Here is a 17557-nt window from a genome sequence, read left to right as displayed (position 1 = left end):
TTCAATGTTTGAGATAATACATTTGCATATGTTTAAGGTGAAGCCTCTTCAGGAGACTAAAGGTTCTGAGGGCTGGGATTGTGTTTTTACATCACATAGGCACACAGCAGATGCTCAATTATTCTTTGAATGACTACTAGCCAGAGTTTTGGAAAGGCTTATAGTGCTGTACAGCTTTCTGGAGTGTATTTCTGAAGATGTTTAAATTTCTGCAGAAGTTGGAGGAGACTTGGGTGTTGGAGAATCCTTTGGAGCATGGGGTCCAGGAGGTAGCTGGCCACCTGACACCACCTTCCAAGAATGCCCTTTGACTCACTGACTTGGGCTAAATCGGAGTCCTAGCTATGTTCTCAGTGCCCCTCTGGGACAAAGAACATTTAGTTACTGTAATTTCTTGTTCTATTTTTTTAATCTACTTGCTTAGTAATCAGAGATGTTTATGTGAAATGGACAGTTTTGATATGAAATGGAGAACGATGGGTGATGCAGTCAGCTATATTTTTTAATACAAATAAATTGCCCATTTAGATTTTCAGCCTAACTTTAACTGGTTTTCTCCTGGGGGTGGGAATATTGAAACCCTATACACCAGACCGTGCTTACCACAGGTACAGCTAGCTGGGTTAGAGAAATATTTGGCGAGCTCCAGCTCCTGACAAACTGCTCAATGTCATGAATAACTTAGGGAACGTATCTGTGTACCAGCAGAAAACCTTAAAAAATGGATGTTATACATCTAAAAAGCAGGTAAGATAAATAGTGATTTGGAACTAAGATTGTTTAATTTTAAAGTGGCCACGTCACAAGTGCTTTCATGTTACTGCCACAGGAAGAAACCAATTTGTACTGAACTCTTCAGTGATAGCTTATAATGGCTCTATCTTGGGCCACGCAGTTTTTCCACCTCCCCTCGTGGTTGCACCTCTCATGTCCTTTCTTCTGACTTGCCCTTCACCTTGGCTTGGTAACTCCTGGATGAGAGCACTGGAGACAAACCTAGAATGGTGTACAGAATTCTAGAAGCTGGCTCTAGGGGTGGAGGCAGTTCTGTGGGGCCGTGGGAGAACTGGGTAAGCAGTGGAAAGGACAGGTAGTCTGCCACTGGCAAGCTCCTGGCCCAGCTGAGCCCAGGATGGCTCACGGTTTCAAAGTGAGATTTGGTCAGTGGGTTTATATTTAGGGAACACAAATGGTCTCAGCAAACAGGGAGGGAAGGAGAAAGCTCACTTTTGCTATGCATGGTGTTGCCTTAGGCGGCAGTGCTTCTCAGCTATCATGTCCCGCATGAAAAGGAAATCAAGGACAAGGAATTTGCAAATCTCAAGTTTTAAGTAACTATGCTACTAATTCTGTCGTCTTCAGATACCTACCTTTGAGGCAGTAACCATATCAAAAAGGCTTTTTACCCTAGGGTTCACCTTTTAACGTTTGCAAAGGCGTGGTCTCAGAGCTGTGCCTACGTGCCTGAGCCCTGGGATCTCAGCAGTGACCTTGCCTGGGCCCTGGGATCTCTAGTGACAATTTCCTCTGTAGTGACAGGTCTAAGCCTGCAGTGCTCATCTGCAATGGGCTGAAGAATAGAGGGAGCTGTGCACAAAGAACCATTTAGGAAACCTTTTATTGCAAATTCCATTCTGCATATTGATTTTTGTGAGAAAACACTGGAAATAGATCTTTCCTGAGCAGAATACAAAATGAGAGCAAGACACATTTTAGTTGCTACTAAAGAACAGAACTATTTCAGTTAGCATTTTAAAATCATTTAAGCAAGGTAGGAGCATATTCAGGGTGTGATCGTGCAGAAAGTTGGTAACAAAGTTTCTCCCCCTAGGAAACAGCACTACCTGGTATGGTCAAAAGTTGATGCTGGCATGTGATTTCCAAGCACCACTGCTCAAAGCAGGAGGGCCAATCAGGCTGCCCTTCCTGAAAAGAGGTTGCAAGGTTGGGTCCCCAGTTCCACTGGGCACTCCTAGCTGGCCCTACTGTGGGCCAGAGAAAGGAGTAAAAGCCTTGTCGCAGCCTGCCATACATGCTTCAATTTCCTCCACTGTGCGGGGCACACAGGTCAGCAGCTCCATGCCAGTGTCAGTCACCACAACATCCTCCTCGATCCGGACCTGAGGCAGATGACACCCATTACTTCTGAGCTGGCCTTGTGTGCTAGATTAGAGGCTAAGGCCTGACAGCTCTAGGTGGAGCCACAGGGAGGGCTCCCTGAACACCGGTCAGTACTGCCCAGGATGGAAGGGACCAGCCTCAAGGCTTCTGAGAGTGACTGTGCAGAGGAAGGCTCCTCCCCTGGGGCCATCTGCTTGTGCCACCTGCCACCCGTCCTTGCCCCCTGCACCTTGCCAAGTAGATGGGATGCCCTAGAGTGGACAGGGGTCTTGTAGAATTAACATTTCTTCTGTGGACACCTGTCCGGTGACAGATCATGAGAAAGGGCAAGCCAGGACCTCCTCAAGTGAGAAGTCAAGATTGTCCCTCCTACTAGAGCTCCTGTCCTGGGACAAGGAGGTGACATGCAGCAGTGGGCTGCATGTAGGGGTTTGGGCATTCTGGGAGCAAGGATGTGGGGCCTATGGGCACTCACCCCACCAAAACCACGAAAGCGCTGTAGGACTTCACGGTTAAAGAAGCAGGCGCGGGCCGGGTCATCCAGGGCCTCATCCAGGAGGTGGTCAATGAAATAAATGCCCGGCTCCACGGTGAGCACCATGCCTGGCTCCAGATGTCGAGTGGTACGTAGGCTCCGTAGGCCAGGCTCGTCGATGCGCTCCACGCCCTATGGGGAGAGGAGGACCCAACTGGCGGCTCCCAGGCTGGCTTAGGCCAAGGGGGACAATTAGTTCCAGCCCAGGGCCACTGCCACAGCAGAAGGCAGATGGGCACAAAGGGACATGCAGCAAGCCCTGCTCTGCCCATGCAGGCATCTGCAGAGGGGGCTGGCTCCAGCCCCATGAGGTCTCAGAGCTGCAGGGGAGGCTTTCTGACCATGGCAGTCTCTAGGCCTGACTCATCCTTGCTGTGCTGGCCATGGGCACCTCAGGTAAGACCCTGCACTCTCTGTGCCCCATCCTTCCCTGATTTTGAGTGTCCCTGCCCCTTGTTGCCCTCAGAACTGTCTGCAGGAGCCTCGTGACACCTGGTGCTGGTGCATAGGGATGGCTGGGTGTCTGCTCCCTCACCCAGGCCCTCTCCCTGGCAGGGGAACCGCAGAAGCCAAACCCAAGAAGAAGCTCTTAAGGAGGCTACACCTTTTCCTCCAGGCAACTCAAGTAGAAACCGACCCCAGGAGGGCTAGGCCTGTCTCCCCTAGGCTAAAAAACATGTGGCCTTCCAGGAGAAGGGCAGGTGCTGTCACCAGGATGGGCCTGCCAGCACCAGCTCGGGCACGTATGTGCACAAATGTATGCACACCCTGTGTGCAGGGCCTGGGGCTGGGGCCCCAAGGAGCACACTCTGGCGCTCTGTACCTTGCATGTGCTCTGGGCCCTCAAGCTGAGCCCTGGGTAAAGCTCCCAGCCCTTGAGAAGAAGTGAGTGGCAGGGGTAGCTGCTTCCTGCAGAGGACACCTCACTCCCCATCCCCCGCCCCAAGTACACACCGAGGCCAGGCCTGTCCATTCACACAGGTATAACCGACAGGCTGCGTGGGCTATGAGAACAAGCGGTGCCTAGGACATTTACCGAAATTGCCCTGCCTTCCCCAGGTCCCTAAGGTACCTATTTGGTCCTGCACTGAGGCCTATGAGCAAGTGGACAGTGATCAAGATTTTTGGTCAGGTTCCGGGCTTGCCCTGCCCCGCTCATGGCTCTTCCCTGGAAGCCCAGCAACTGGAGATGGAGCTGTCTTTTCTGACTGTTTGGGGGCCAAGAACATCAGACTTCAATTAGTGGTTCATGTAAGGTAACCAGAAACAGGCTGGCTCAGCCTCCATGGCTGGGCACAGCAGGGAAGACTGTGACCGTGACTCCACAAGGGTGGGGACAGCAGGCACACCTAGGAACTGGCATGCACAGCTACCCTGAGCTGGTGTGAGCCAGGCTGGGATGCAGGTGAGAGGACACTGAGGCCCTGGGACCTCTGATGGGTCATGCTTTGGGCAGACACCTGTCTGGGGTGGTATTTGGTCCCACAATACTTTTTGCCTGGAGAGCTAAGGCAGGAGGGTGGGGCCATGGAAGGGGCCAGTCTGGAATGATAGTCCCCGTGCTCGGGTGAGAGGTACTTGTGAGGAAGGCCTGTCCCCTCTCAGAAGCTGTTTGTTAGAGCTGGGAATTGGGGGGGGTCTCTGCTCTAGGACTTCCCTGCCCCTACCATCTGGTCTGTGCCTGTGCTGGCACTCCCTATCGCTTACCTCATGTCGCCATCTAAGTGCCTGTTCCTTTCTCTCCACTCCAAGGTTGTCAAAATCAGGGGCCTGGCAGAGGCAGAGACCTGAAAAACTCATGCCTCCCAGGTCCTCCTCAGTGGTGCTGTGCCTGGGGACGGGGCAGTGTGCTCAAGCCTGTGTAGGCTCAGGCTTCCCTCCAGACAATTTTAGGACCACCACTCACCTTGGGGGTGAGGGGAGAATGGAAGGGATGCCTGCCCCAGCCCGACCTTACCCCTCAGAGTGTTAGCTCTTTGGAGTCTGCCCTATGGGGTCCACCAAACAGCCAGAGCAGGGCCGAGAATGGGAGAGGCCTGCCCCCACGCTCCCTGGCCCAGGGACTTAGGCCTTGTTGGGAGCCTGGGGGCCTGCCCAGGCCATCCACACAGGCTTCCGCCTGGACAGAAGGCTTGACAGGGCCTCAGCTTACTGGGCTCTGAACAGAGAGACCCAGATATGTCTGTAGGCCTGAAATAAAACAAATGACTTTTATAGGAAAAGCCATATTTTTTCCACAATGTTTATCTGTCAGAAGAGTAGACTCTGTGAGCACAAAGGGCTGCTTACTGGAAAAGATAAAAACAGTTTGCTGCCAATTTTCTCTGGTGGAAAAAAAGTGGTTTGGCCACTAATGAATAACGAACCTCAGTTAACAATGTCTGGAAGGCCCTGCTCTTGGCTCCCTGTGCACAATGTGATGGATAGAAATTAGGAAATTAAAACTGATTTTGTTTCTCCAAATTTAACTGTTTACACTTGAGGAAAAAATAATTGAATAATAATGCTTCTCTTGAGCAACTCCCGCTCCCCGCTCCTCCCACCCCCCCCAAAATCGTTCGTAGTGCTTTCAAAATACCCTGCAGCCAACAGGCCAAGCCAGGTCTTGGCTAACTGGCTGGTGGGCCCCAGGGCATGCACTGATTGCATCATCAGCCCCCTGCACCTTGGGGACCAGGCTCACCCACACCCACTGGGGGCTTGAAGAGGCTGCAGCCACCTGCCCAGCAGGGCCTCCTGAAGGCCATGGCCAGCACCCTCTGGGTGGTCCTTTCAAGGCAGAGTTGGTAGGTGGGGGAGGGGACAGGCCCTTCTGGAGAGGCCCCCACAAGCCTCCCTCCCCTGCTGAGGGGGCCTAGATGGCTTGCAGATGAGGCTGCCACAGGGGTGTGCTCACTCAGGGATCTGGGGGGCAGAGGGCACCAGGGAGGGGCAGGGGTCTGCTGCTGGGCATATGAGGGGCACTGGGCTCAACTAGTCCCAGGAGGGGTCCAGGGCCAGCCACCAGCTGCTGGAGCCACATCACCCCTGTATGAATGAAACCAGAGGCAGGAAGATATGACAGGTACATAGTGCCAGCCCGAGCTCTGAGACCCAGCTTTGGGGATCCCACTGCCTTGCTGGGATCCCATGCACTGCCCCCTCACCACATACCACCCTCCAGGGCAGGTGCTACACCCCGTGCAAAGCACAGGCTCACTGTGCAGAGCACACCCATCTGGTGCCAGCTGCTGTGGAGGCGGCCACTGGAGGGGGCACACTCATGGAGACACCCCTGTATTGCCCAGGGCCCTTGGGGGTGGGCAGCACTGTGGCAGCAGCCTGGGCCAGGCCCAACCAATGGGTGAGGGGTGGGGCCTTCTTCCTCATCCTGTCTGCCCCTCTAAACCCCAGCCATCTCCCACGGCCCTGTCCCATCCTGGGGAGGATCAGGCTGAACAACAGCTCACAGGTAGGCCACTTGGGCTGATGTGTCCACACTGACCTCAGGGTAGCCTCCCACATCATGCACATCAATTCCCAGGAAGTGGCCAAGCCCGTGAGGCATGAATACGGCTCCCAGGTGGGCCTGGACCATGGCATCGATGTTGCTGCTCAGGACACCGATGCGGGCCAGTTCCTCCAGGTGGATGCGGTCAGCCAGGCGGTGCATGTCAGGCCACCAGACACCTGTGACTCCAGAGAGGGCTGCAGTGAGCTGTGGAGACTTGTGACCTGACCAGGGCTCCCTGGGGCTAGGTTCAGGGAACACATGAAGCCCTTGCCCTGGCTGAAGCAGGAGAGCCCGAGATGAGGGGCTTTCCCAGCCACAGCTCTGGACCTCAAGACCCTTTCTCTCCATCGCTGTGCCAGCAGGGCCACCCAAGCACTGCTCCTATAGGGGCCCAGCCAGGTGTGGTCCCTAGCCCAAGTTGTGCCCACCATGGCCAGTGTGTGCTTCTGGGGCCAGGAGAGCCCAGCCAGATCCCTGGGCAACAGGAAGAGAAAAGTATGTCCCCAAGAATAGTTGTGGGGCAGCCTCAGTGAGCCCCAGACCAAGGCCCAGGCCCAAAGGTTGCCTCAGAGCCTCAGGCTGTGGGGCCAGGGGGAAGCCTGGGTCTGGGGGAGCGCCATCCCCAAACACCCCTGAATGGGGCTGAATTGCCCTTGGAGCCACAGTGGGGAGCAAAGGTTTCTGGGGTGAAGGTGCAGCTGGCAGAGCCTCTTGGGCTGGCTGAGAGGGTCTGTGGCCCCACCTGCTGTAAGCACTGGTGACCACAGCCATGGCAGCCCAGAGACATCCGAGCCCTCGGCTGCTGATCACTCAGACCACCGTGGAGAGCTTCCCTAGGCACCAAGTTTTGGGGCAGACCTGCTCTGTGGGGCTCAGGCTCAGCCCTGCCTGGCTCCCTGGGAGGCGCCTGTGGGCTGCAGCCTGGGGCTCTTGGACAGCCACCCTCAAAGAGCCTTGTCCATCGCCAGGGCAAACCCACCCTGTCCACTGGGCTCATGGAGTCCCTACCTTCAGTTTGGCTCAAGGGCACTGGGTGCTCAGCCTAAGCACCAGATAAGGCCCTAGGCTGGCAAAGCTTCTGTGCCATCCCACAAGGGTTGAGTTTGGGGCAGGCCACGTGCAGCTGAGGGCAGTGGCCCCAGGACACATGAGGCCAGGCAGACAGGGTGGGGGCCTATATCCTGTGCAGTGCTCTGGCCAGAGAGGATGGCCAGTGCTGGTCTCTGCAGCCCCTACATGTGGGGAGCAACCCTGGCTACCAAGGGACCTCCCCAACTGCCAGGCCCTGCCCCCTCATCCTTCACTGATGGCCACTGTTGCAAGAAGGGGCATAGGGCTTCTGACTGTGAGGGGCCTCAGTGGATCCTGCACTGGCAAGGCCTGGGCCACCAGGATCTGGGCTTACGGCTCTGAACCTCCGTGGCTAGCAGAGGGCAGATGGGCTCAGGTAGAAATAAATGAGAGCCTGGGACACCTGGGACACAGGCCATCACCTCTCAGACAGGCTCACTGGGCACCAGTCCCCCACATGGGCCCCAGAGTTGGGGTCCTTGTTTGGGTGGAGGCTCAGGGCCGATCCAGCCTCCAAGCAGGTACATGGGGCTATGCCCTGGATAGTTCACAGGGCAGTGGCCAGCATGTGAACCAAGGTGCAGGGAGGCTGGGGGTGGAAGAGGCCCGGATCTATCCTTAGCCTTGGAGATCGCCTTCTTGTCCAGCTCTGAGTCCAGCCTTGTGCTACCCATCAGGGCCCATGAGGGAAAGATACCCTGATATCCATAGCCATGAGGGTCTAGAGCCTGGCTATGGCCACAGCAGCATCAGGGTAGAGCCCAGTCCAGTCCACACCTCCAAAGGCGGAGCTGGTGGCGGGGGGAGGTTGTTCTAATGGTATGACATCTGGCAGTGGAAACGGCACCAGACCACAGCGTGACTGCTCACCTGCTGGGTGACCTGGGCCAGCTTTCACCTCTTGAGCCTCAGATGTCTCTGTCAGACAGGGCCACTACACTGGCCCTAGAGAGCTGCCACAAAGGCTCTGACATCTACAGGGAGATCAGGTTGGTCTCCTCCCCCAAACTGTCAGTAAGCCACTATTCACCCATCACTTGCAGCCAGCCAAACCCTGGTTCAACACTTGATTTCACTGTGGTCCTTCGGCACAAGCCAAGCCTGCCCCAGCCTCAGTCCACTGTTCTTCTCTGAGACCTACCCATCCCGCCTCGCCCTCCCCAAGGCAGGCCACCTCTGTTCCAGAAGCACACTGAGGTCTCTCTGCTTCAGGCCCTCTGCGGACCTGGCTGGGCCTGGGACTCCTTATCACTGGGGCCTCAGCATAATAATTCAGCGCCCCAGGGAGCCCTGTCCGGGCATTCTCCACTGTCCTGGCTATTTCTCTCCTGGCAGCTCTCACCTCGTACCCTGGCCCAACAGGTCTGCTTACTTGCTTCTTGTGTATCCCCACCAGAAGAGTGGTGGCCTCCCCTGGACACCAGGGCCCGGCCAATTCAGGGATGAACGTGCAGACTGCTTCCCTGCAGCCGGCTCCCACTTAAAAATGCCCCCCAAGGAACCCTGCAAACTCAGCTGTCCCAGTCAGCCTGGCCCCTGAGGAATGGTGTCCAGTGCGGTGGCTGATGCCCCAACTCTAGTGCAATTCCATTTCCCTCAGGCAGGCCTTTGTCTGGTGGCCAAAGGAGAGCCCCGGGAATTGGCCTGACTTCCAGCCTGGCTACCTTCCACAGTGGGGCTGTGGTCTCAGCCAGCTTCGGCCGAGGATAGGATCAGGTATAAATCATGCTCCGCACTGGCAGCTCGGCTCCGCTCCTGTCCTCGTGGGGCCGGACACGCGGGCCCAGGCGGTCCCCGTGGCGCCTCCAGTCTTCCTCGCCTGCACGCCCTTGGGCAAGGCCTTGCACACAGCTCTCTTAGCTGGGAGTCGGGATTTCTGCCTGTGCGTGGTTAGGGTTGTGACAGTGATTAAACCTCCAGCAACTTGGCCCCGGCATCTGGCTTGGATGGTGGTTACGACACCCACGACCAGGGCAGGGGCCCTCAAGTGTGTGAAGGTTACTGTCCTTGGGCTAGGCTGCAGGGTGGGCACAAACCAGAGGACCTCCCAGCCGCCTAGGCCCAGCCCACGGAGGGCAAGGCCTGCCTCCGGACTCCAGGCTCCCCCATCACAGCCAGAATGCATCAGCGGTCCTGCTGGTACCAGGGATGCCATACTGCAGAGACTGGACATCAGCTGCCCAGCCTTCCCTCGAGCCCCCAGCAAGCACCAAAGCTTGTCATGTGTCCTCCAGAACATCTGAGCCTAGGAACCTTCATGGGTGCCCGACCCTCCCAGATCCCGGCCTAGTTTCCTCCCCAGCCCTGGCAGTGCCTCATCCTCCACTGCATCCTGCATGAAGCAGGGTTACCGGGGCCACCTCTTTACAACATGGGGTGGTCTCTGCCCTGAGGAGGGAGCCCCGAGTTCCTCAGCCTGCCCTCCCTTTTCAGTCTCACCCCCCACCCACTCCCAGGACTACCATTTACTGTTCCCTAGCTGGGACCATCCCAAGGCTCTCACCTTCGCAGACTCATTCTCATGTCTCCTGTGGGTCTGTGCTGAGGCTTTCTTCAAGAAGCCCTCCCTGACTGCCCCTTCCTATGCCATCAGAACTCCTCCTTGCCAGGACAGCACGCCGGCATAGCCATAGCTGGTCACAGCCTCTAAGCCCTGACAGGGCGGGGCCTGTGTCCTGCTCAGGCCTGGTAAATGGGTGGTCTAAATGGAGCTCCAGCCTGCCTCAGGGCTCTCCTGCAGCCAGTGCTGGGACCTCACAGGCAGATGATTTGGGCAAGTCCCCCATCCACTCTCTGCACTCAGATCCCAGGATGGCATGGTAGCATCTGGTTTTGCCCCCTGCCCATCTGCCTGTTGGCTCAGAGGGACTAGAGCCCAGGTGTCCAGGCCCCAGTGTGTATCCAGAGCAGATCCACGTCATCAGCTGGTCTTCTGTGACCACCTGGTCCCCCTGAGGCCTCACCTTCCTCTGATGGGCAGGGAGCCTGTTGGGCCTACAGTCTAGGCTAGCTTCTCAGAGCCTTCACTGTATCCATCATAGCCTTGAGACCTTCTGCCCAGAGCATGACAGCCTTGGGGGCTATGAGACCTGAGCCCAGCCAGGAAGGCAGCAGAGGGCCATGAGCTGCATCCTCACAGCTACATCCAGACAAAGAACTCACTTCATCAAAGACAATGGCCCTCAGGGGACAGGTGTCACCAGGCCCTGGGGGTGCAGGCGGGAAGGCCCAGGGCCGGGGTCCCAGGTCAGGGCCCATGGGCTGCAGGGAGCTGCCTGGCTGGCTGAAGTGGCACGGGGCAGAGGGCTTCCAGCCTACCTCACCACAGAGCCCCGTATGCTGCCAGGCCCTCCAGGGACCCATTCACCCTGCATAAGGGCAGGGGGCAGCATGCGCCGGGGCTGCAGGGGCCTCAGTGCTGAGTTGAGCATGGCTGCCTCATCCAGTCCCTGTGTGGTCCCTCCCCCAACACCCTGGCAGAGAGCCCTGAAGGAGCAAGCGAGGCCAGGGGGGGTGGGAACTCGCCCACCCTCCCAGAGCTAGCAGTGGGGCCTCTCAGGCCAGAGGGGGAACACAGGGCCTTCACTCAGTACAGCCCTCCCTGCTCCAGCGCCTGCCACAGAGGACACCCATGGTCTGGGTAGTACCTCTGTCTGCTGGACCCCTGCATTCCTCACCATTTCTAAGAAGCCTCAGGGGAGTCCAGAGACTCCAGGCCCTGCCCCTGCCCTGCCAGGGAGGGAGGTAGAGCCCGCCAAGGCACCCTGACCAAGGGCCACACCAGACACACGGTGGGCCAGTGCAGCTCCAGGTCCCTTTCTCCTACCTGGTCACCTGACGGCTCTCACAGTGCCCTCCTGCCATCTAGACCACTTTGGGGGTAGGGGCACTTCCCAGCAAGAGTCTCTCCTTCTGACTTCACATTGGCTGGTTGCCACCCCTTACCCCCTGCCAAATGGCTGGGACCCTGACACCAGGGGCAGAGCCAGAAGTGGGGGAAGCTGCACACAACTCCATGGGTCGTGTGTGTAGACCCAGACATAGCTGCTTTTCACAACCAGGAGTGGTGGTGTCCCTAGAGTTGAATGTGCAGTCTGTACTACCTCTGTGGGGGCTCTGGTGGGGTGGGGGCTCAGGAGGGCAGGCCCTGCAGCCTAGGCAAGGGAGGCCAAGGTGGGCAGGCGAGCAAGGAGGAGGAGGGAGGAGTGTGGGTGCTGGTCAGTGACAGTGAGGCTGCAGGAGGCCCGAGTGTGGACAGATGACCTCAGTGCTCCAAGGCGGCTGGAGACACAGGAGCTGCAGGGGGCCTGCTGCTGCAGCCAGGTACCTGCTGCCAGGCTCGCCCCAGCCCTCACCATGGCTCCTCCTTGCAGGAGGGACCTCATCCCACTAGCATACTCCCTGGTGCCACGGAGACAGGGCAGTCTGCTTGCCCTGACACAGCGGCCATGGAGAGCTCTAATTCCAGCCACAAAATAGTGCGCAGCCTCAGTGTCCAGGACCCTCCTGTGAGGCCAACATAGGGGACATCCTCCCAGGTGCCACAGCTACCTGGTCCACCTTGGCCCTAGGACAGAGGAGCTGGCCCACCAACATGCTTCCTCTGAGTGAGCACCTTCCCTAGCTGGCTGACAGTGAGGGATGCTCCCCCTCTCACCCCAGGCCTCGGGGCCAAAGCCTGCCTTCCTCAACTCCTCAACCATACTTCTGATCATTCGTCCCTGCCTCTCCTCTGGCCATCTTGCTGTGACCCCACCATCTTTACTCTTCCCTGGAAGGCCACAGGAAGCAGTCGAGCAGTCTCAGTGGCTGTTTGTTTTGGCCCAGGAGCCAAACCCACAAACCAGGGGCATTTCCGCTAGGGCAGGGCATGGGGCGACCTGGCCCCAGCCTCCTTGATGCTATGGGGAGGCGCCCGCTCCCATCTCACAGCAGCTCTGTGGACACAAGGACCCCTGCCCTGACAGGCCTGCATTACATGGGACCCGAGGGAGTTAGGCTCAACACTTTGGGTAACTGTCAGCATGTCTCAATCTTGCTGTATGGGTACTAGACAGGAGAGGGTACTGGGGGAGTTCTGCTCTATCCCCCACATAAGGGAACCATGAGGCCCCAGCACAAGCCTAGCCTGTGCCCCATCACGTGCTGGGGGAGGACTGCCCCATACAGTCTGCAGAGACCAGCTCAGCCGATCTTAGCCAGCTAGGCCTGAGGCCCCATGTCCGCCCCAAGAGTGGTATAGCCAGGCAGCCCCATGGGACTGGGGTGACCAGGTGAGTGCTGGGACTGAGCACAGGCCTCTCTCAGGAAGTGTGGGGCCCTGGGGACTTGCCTGTGGGCCTGGCCCCTTTCTAGGCAGAACTGAGGTTGCTCTGTTGGCTGACTGACTAGGACACCAGCTGGGCAGGCACCACCCAGGTCAGGTCCTGCCCAGGCCCCACTGTGGGTACGTGGGTGACAGGTGGGGTCTGCCAGGGCTTGGCCACCACCTGACTCAGCACTGGGTTGGGGCTAAGCAGTGCCAGGAGCTTGAAGCCGGGAGCTGGAGGTGAGCAGAGCTCCAGGAGATGCCCTTCCAAAGCCCCACTTACCCACCATCCCACCAATGATCCCCCCCTTTACCCCTAGCCCCCAACCATGCCTCGGCCTTACTCTGCCTGCCCTGACGTGTCTGCTGTGAAGTGGCAGAAAGCCCTCCATCCTGCTGTACTGTGGCCTGACAGCAGGCTTGGGACCAAGCAGGCCCACTCTCCACTCCTGGAGACCTGCCCAGGGCATGGAGGCCACGGGGCTCACAGGGAGCAGAGCTTGGCACCAGCCCCTTCCAGCCAGGCACCTGGGCCTCTGGGACATCTAATGTCACAACTGCCAAGCATGGGTGAAGAGTCCCCAGGAGGGAAAGGTGACAGTTTGCTCAGCCGATGTGATGACACTGCCTGGTGCCCTTGCAGAGTGTGCAGCGTGGGGAGAGAGCCTGGCCCGCACACAGACTGTGCCCTGTGGAAAGCTTTCCTAGGGGGCCGAGCCTGCAGACACTCGACGGCACCCACAGCCCGCTCACACCAGCCAAAGCCTTTCACTGCATCTGAAGTACTTATTTAAATGGCTGATGCTCAGAACTGAGCACAGTTCTCTTGCCTGGTGTAAGGGAGGGCGTAAATGGGGGAGGCAGATGTGCCCCTCGCTCAGGGAGATGGATGTCTTCATAGAGGCTGGATTCCACAGGTGACAGGTGATGCGTTCCATGGCTGAAAGGTCAGAAAGTATAAAAGGGCTCCCAGAGAGCAATCTCCCTGCTCGCAAGGCCCAGCCCATCCCTTCAGCTGTTTTCTTGCACCTCCATGTGGATTTTTAAAAAGCCTGTGGATCCATGTTCTCACTCCCTCTTCTTTGACACAGAGGGGGGCCACTGGCCACCCCATCCTACACTTTTCTGTTCTCATGCACAGGTTTTCCATATTAATACTTTGGGGAAGCAGCTGCTTTTTAAACAAATAATTAGCACAAATGCTGTTTTCTTCTGCAGATGCTAAATCAGGCAATGCCCATCACCTTGTCATCCCACCAGATCAACTTCCAGGTTTTCCTTCCTTGTCTTCCTTCAAGGGCATATCCTGGTCCCTGTCGTGGGATGCATCTGGTCAGCAAGCTGTTCTTGCTGGGCAAGTGAGGGTGTGGGGTTGGGGCCTGGCATCACCCCCCACCCCTACCCCGGTGCCCTCCATGGCTCCCTAACCTCTAACAGGGGCTCTTGCGGCTAGACAGGGGGCCATCCAGAAAGGCTGCCCATAGTTTGTATCTGAAAGCATTAGCTGCTGAGGACCTCTCAAAAGCATCCATTCTCCTGGGGACCACGGACGTAACTCATCCCAACAACTGGCTGTGGGCCACAGGGGCTTTTATAGCTGTGGAACGTGGGACCTTTTCTTCTTTTTCTTTTCTAAATAAAGGCTCCACAGAGGGGTGCAATGATTGCCCTGGTCCCCGTTTCCATATGAACACAGAGTCTAGCCTTCGAGGCCTGTCAGGGCCAGGTCCTCAGATGGCTCTGCCCTCCACGCATCACTCCTCTGGACACTGGCCCTGCCAAACCCAGCTGCACCTGCCGGCCCAAACAAGAGGGCATTCATTCCCATGTCCGACTAGATGCCAGTGTCCAGAGCTGCTCACACCCTCTCTGGATTGGACTGTGTTTTGGGACAGGGCAGGGGACATGGTGACATCCCAGTAGCCAATGTGAGCTGGGGACTTACAGGTGGAGAGGGTCAGATGGGACTGAGGGTGACCCTGGGCTGAGCTCCCCAATTCCCAGCTCTGCTCCTGCTTGGTGGTCAGCTTTCCCAGAAGTGGCCCCAGGGACCCAGCACGATACAGAGTGTTCCCGGCCAAGCATGTGACAGGAAGAGAGATACCGACGGTACAGTGCACAGCCTGCATCTCAGAGACGCCAGCCACACAGCCAGCCACATCCCCATGTGGTCCTGCCGCCTGGGCCCTCACCTGGCTTCATAGCACTCATGACGGCGCGGCAGCTCCGCAGCACTGCCTGGTAGATGGCCTTCTGGTCTTCGGTGAACTTGCCATTGGCAGGAAAGGAGCACGTGATGTCAGAAGAGAAGCAGTAATACTCCCCGCCCATGTCGAACAGGCTGCAGGGACAGGAGGGCAAGAGGTATCATTCCCCACCCCACACTTCCCTCCCACTGGATGCATCCGGGTACTGAGCCTGGCCAACCTCACCACATGACCAGTGCAGGTGGCACTTTGGGGCCTCATACCCCAGTGTCTCCTCAGGGTGCATAAGCAACAAAGGACCCTAGGCCATCCTGGGAGACCTCTGTGTCCAGAGCAGGGAAGGCTGCAGGGAGGGGCCTGACCCCGACACACACCCCTGCCCTCCACAGCCTCTGCTGTCCAGGCCTCTGGATACCCTGGACTCACCTGGATAAGGAGGGAGGGACAGAGATGTCCCCGGGCCTCACCCACCACCCGACCTCCATGTGAGCACTCCAGCAGACCCTGTCAGTCCTTCCCCACCACCCACACAGGGCATGGCTGCAGTCCAGGAGGTAAGGCTCACAGGGCTGGACAGGGGCCTTGGGACAGACGCACCTGCCCAAAAGAGAAGGTGGGCTGAGCCACACCACCCAGCTCTCACAGGCCCCAGTGCCTGAGGGGAAACCCAGCCGGGGGCTCTGCTTCAGCTCTGGGGCTCCCATGTCCAAAGGAAAGCATCCCTCTCCCTCCTACATGGGATAGATGAGCTCTGCAAGGGCCTGGAGGGAGGGCAGAGACGACACAGCAGAGGACAGCCCTTACACCCAGCAAGGCACCCCAGCATCCCAGGGGGCATGGCAGGGACCAGCAGGGACAGATGGAGGGGTGAAGTTGGGGCGCTGAAGGGCCCCAGAGCTGGGGCTGTGAGCCAGCAGAGGCAGCACAGTCCTGGGACAGCGGGCAGGCATGAGCCATGAGGATAGGCCTAGCTGGGCCTGCCCTCTGGACACCCCGTGACAGGGCCCGGTGCAGAGAGGCCAGGAGGCAACCAGGAAGGCTGCACTCCTGCCCTCGCTGCCCGACTGTGCACATGGGGCTGAGGTCCCTGGCTCCTGGCCTCAGGGCCCCCACTTGTCAGTAGCAGGGAAGAATCCCGCCCCGTGCACCCTCCATGGTGGAATGCGACAGGATCGGCAAAGGGCTGCTTGGCTCGCCCTGAGTGACTCACAGCGGTGCCCTGGATGAGAGGAGCAGGGGTGCACAGACTGAGCACCTCTTCACATGCTGTCCCACCCAAGCACCTCAGCTGGCTGCTCCCCAGCAGGCACAAAGAGGGTACCTCCCAGCACCCTCAGCCCCTTCACAGGCTCGTGGCCCAGTCACGGCGCTGATGGTGATGAAACCAACGGAGGGACACTGGTCTGGCCCCAGGCCTGGGGTCCTGCTGCATCTTCAGGGCCGGATGGCCACAGAGCCAGGCAGGGATGAGAGGTAAGCCCTCTGTGATTGGTGCCCAGCTCCACCCTCAGCTTCCTGTGGGGGTCAGTCTGGGGAGTCCGTTCTGGCAAATCTGAGTCTAGGGGCAGAGCTGTGCCTGCCGCCGCAAAGGCCTCTCACCCCAACCTAGATTCCCATGGTGAACACAGCCACTCAACAAACAGTCCAGAGGCCGCCTGTGCTCCTGCCTCTGGGACCCCCTTCCCACACGCCAGAGCAGAGACCCAGTGGAGAAAGGGGTCAGGCCATACGGCCTCACAGGCAGCACCAGCTACTCCACAGAAACATTTTTAAAGGAAAAATTTGAATGCTCAGGATCCCCGGTCACTTTGCTGGAATCCAAAGTCCCAAGCCGGGCACTTTCTAATCTTTTTCTGATTGCAAAACACCATAAACAGTGTCAACAGTGCAAAAAGCAACAGATAACACCTCAGGTGATTCTCAGGGGGTGGGGGAAGGGTCTCCCAGAGACCCCCTGCATGGCAGGGGAACTTCAGGCTGGTCAAAGTCATAGACTCTGAGGGACCCTGCTTGGGGCAGGCCAATGGGGGGACTTGGGCCTCACTAGCCATGACCCACCTAAGCCTAGTGGGGGTGCTGAGGACAAGGAAACAGGCCCTAGGCAGACATGCCCAGGTATCTGCTCCCCTGGAGGCTCCAGACGCAACAGGGCATTTGGGCCAACAGCTGCCTGCAGGTTCCCTCCTGCCAGGGCACAGGCCCCCCAGGGCTAGCCAGGAGGGTGGGCACATCTTAGCCCTAAACTGCAGAGGAACTGTGGCTCTGAACACCAGTCCAGCAAAGCCCATCAGCAGCCTAGAGCCTAGCAGTGGGCTCTCCTGTCCTGCTTCTGGCAGTTGGCCTCAGGTCCTCAGTTTTTCCACCTTTTAATGGGGCTCCCACCACAGTGCTGGCCTGTGTACTCAGGACCGGTGTGCAGGCAGGAGTGGATGGGGAGCATGACTGTGTGGGGCCATGGCCCAGTGTCCCCCAGGGAGCAGAGTGTTTTCATTTGTGCTCCTCAGAGGCAACAAAGGAAAATGGTTTGTGGTTTTCTGATTCAGAACGTCCAGGAATGGGCTGAGCAGACAGGACAGAGATGGGAGAGTGGGGGGCACAGATTCCTGGGGGCACCACATTAGAGGGCAACCTGGAGCCGCAGGGCAGCAAGTTCTACTGGACTGTGCTGATCTCAAAGGAAAACAGAAATCGAACTATTTAAAAAACCAGGAAGTCCACAAGAGCGCACTGAACACCAGAGTCATCCAGAGCAGCGTCAGCAGGTCTGTCCCCAGGCAGACAGGCCTCCTGACCAAGTTCTCCAGATGCTCCTCAGAAACACA

At 57.9% G+C, this 17557-nt stretch overlaps 1 protein-coding gene across 5 annotated transcripts in view; it reads right to left on the bottom strand.

Moving 5' to 3' along the window:
- Positions 1–1600: 1600 nt before the first annotated feature.
- Positions 1601–17557, bottom strand: part of PEPD (peptidase D) — a 119152-nt gene continuing 103195 nt past the window's right edge. For all 5 annotated transcript variants that reach the window (XM_073225961.1, XM_073225963.1, XM_073225965.1 and 2 more), the window contains 4 exons: positions 14721–14869; positions 6141–6325; positions 2597–2788; positions 1601–2120 (listed from right to left, as the gene is read on the bottom strand). In XM_073225961.1, coding sequence (XP_073082062.1) covers positions 1983–2120; positions 2597–2788; positions 6141–6325; positions 14721–14869 — 664 coding nt within the window. In that variant the 3' untranslated portion in view covers positions 1601–1982. The remainder of the gene's footprint in view (positions 2121–2596; positions 2789–6140; positions 6326–14720; positions 14870–17557) is intronic.

Source organism: Manis javanica, chromosome 17 (assembly GCF_040802235.1).
Source record: "Manis javanica isolate MJ-LG chromosome 17, MJ_LKY, whole genome shotgun sequence".
NCBI classification, from domain to species: Eukaryota; Metazoa; Chordata; class Mammalia; order Pholidota; family Manidae; genus Manis; species Manis javanica.
This window is presented reverse-complemented; position numbering and strand designations above follow the sequence as displayed.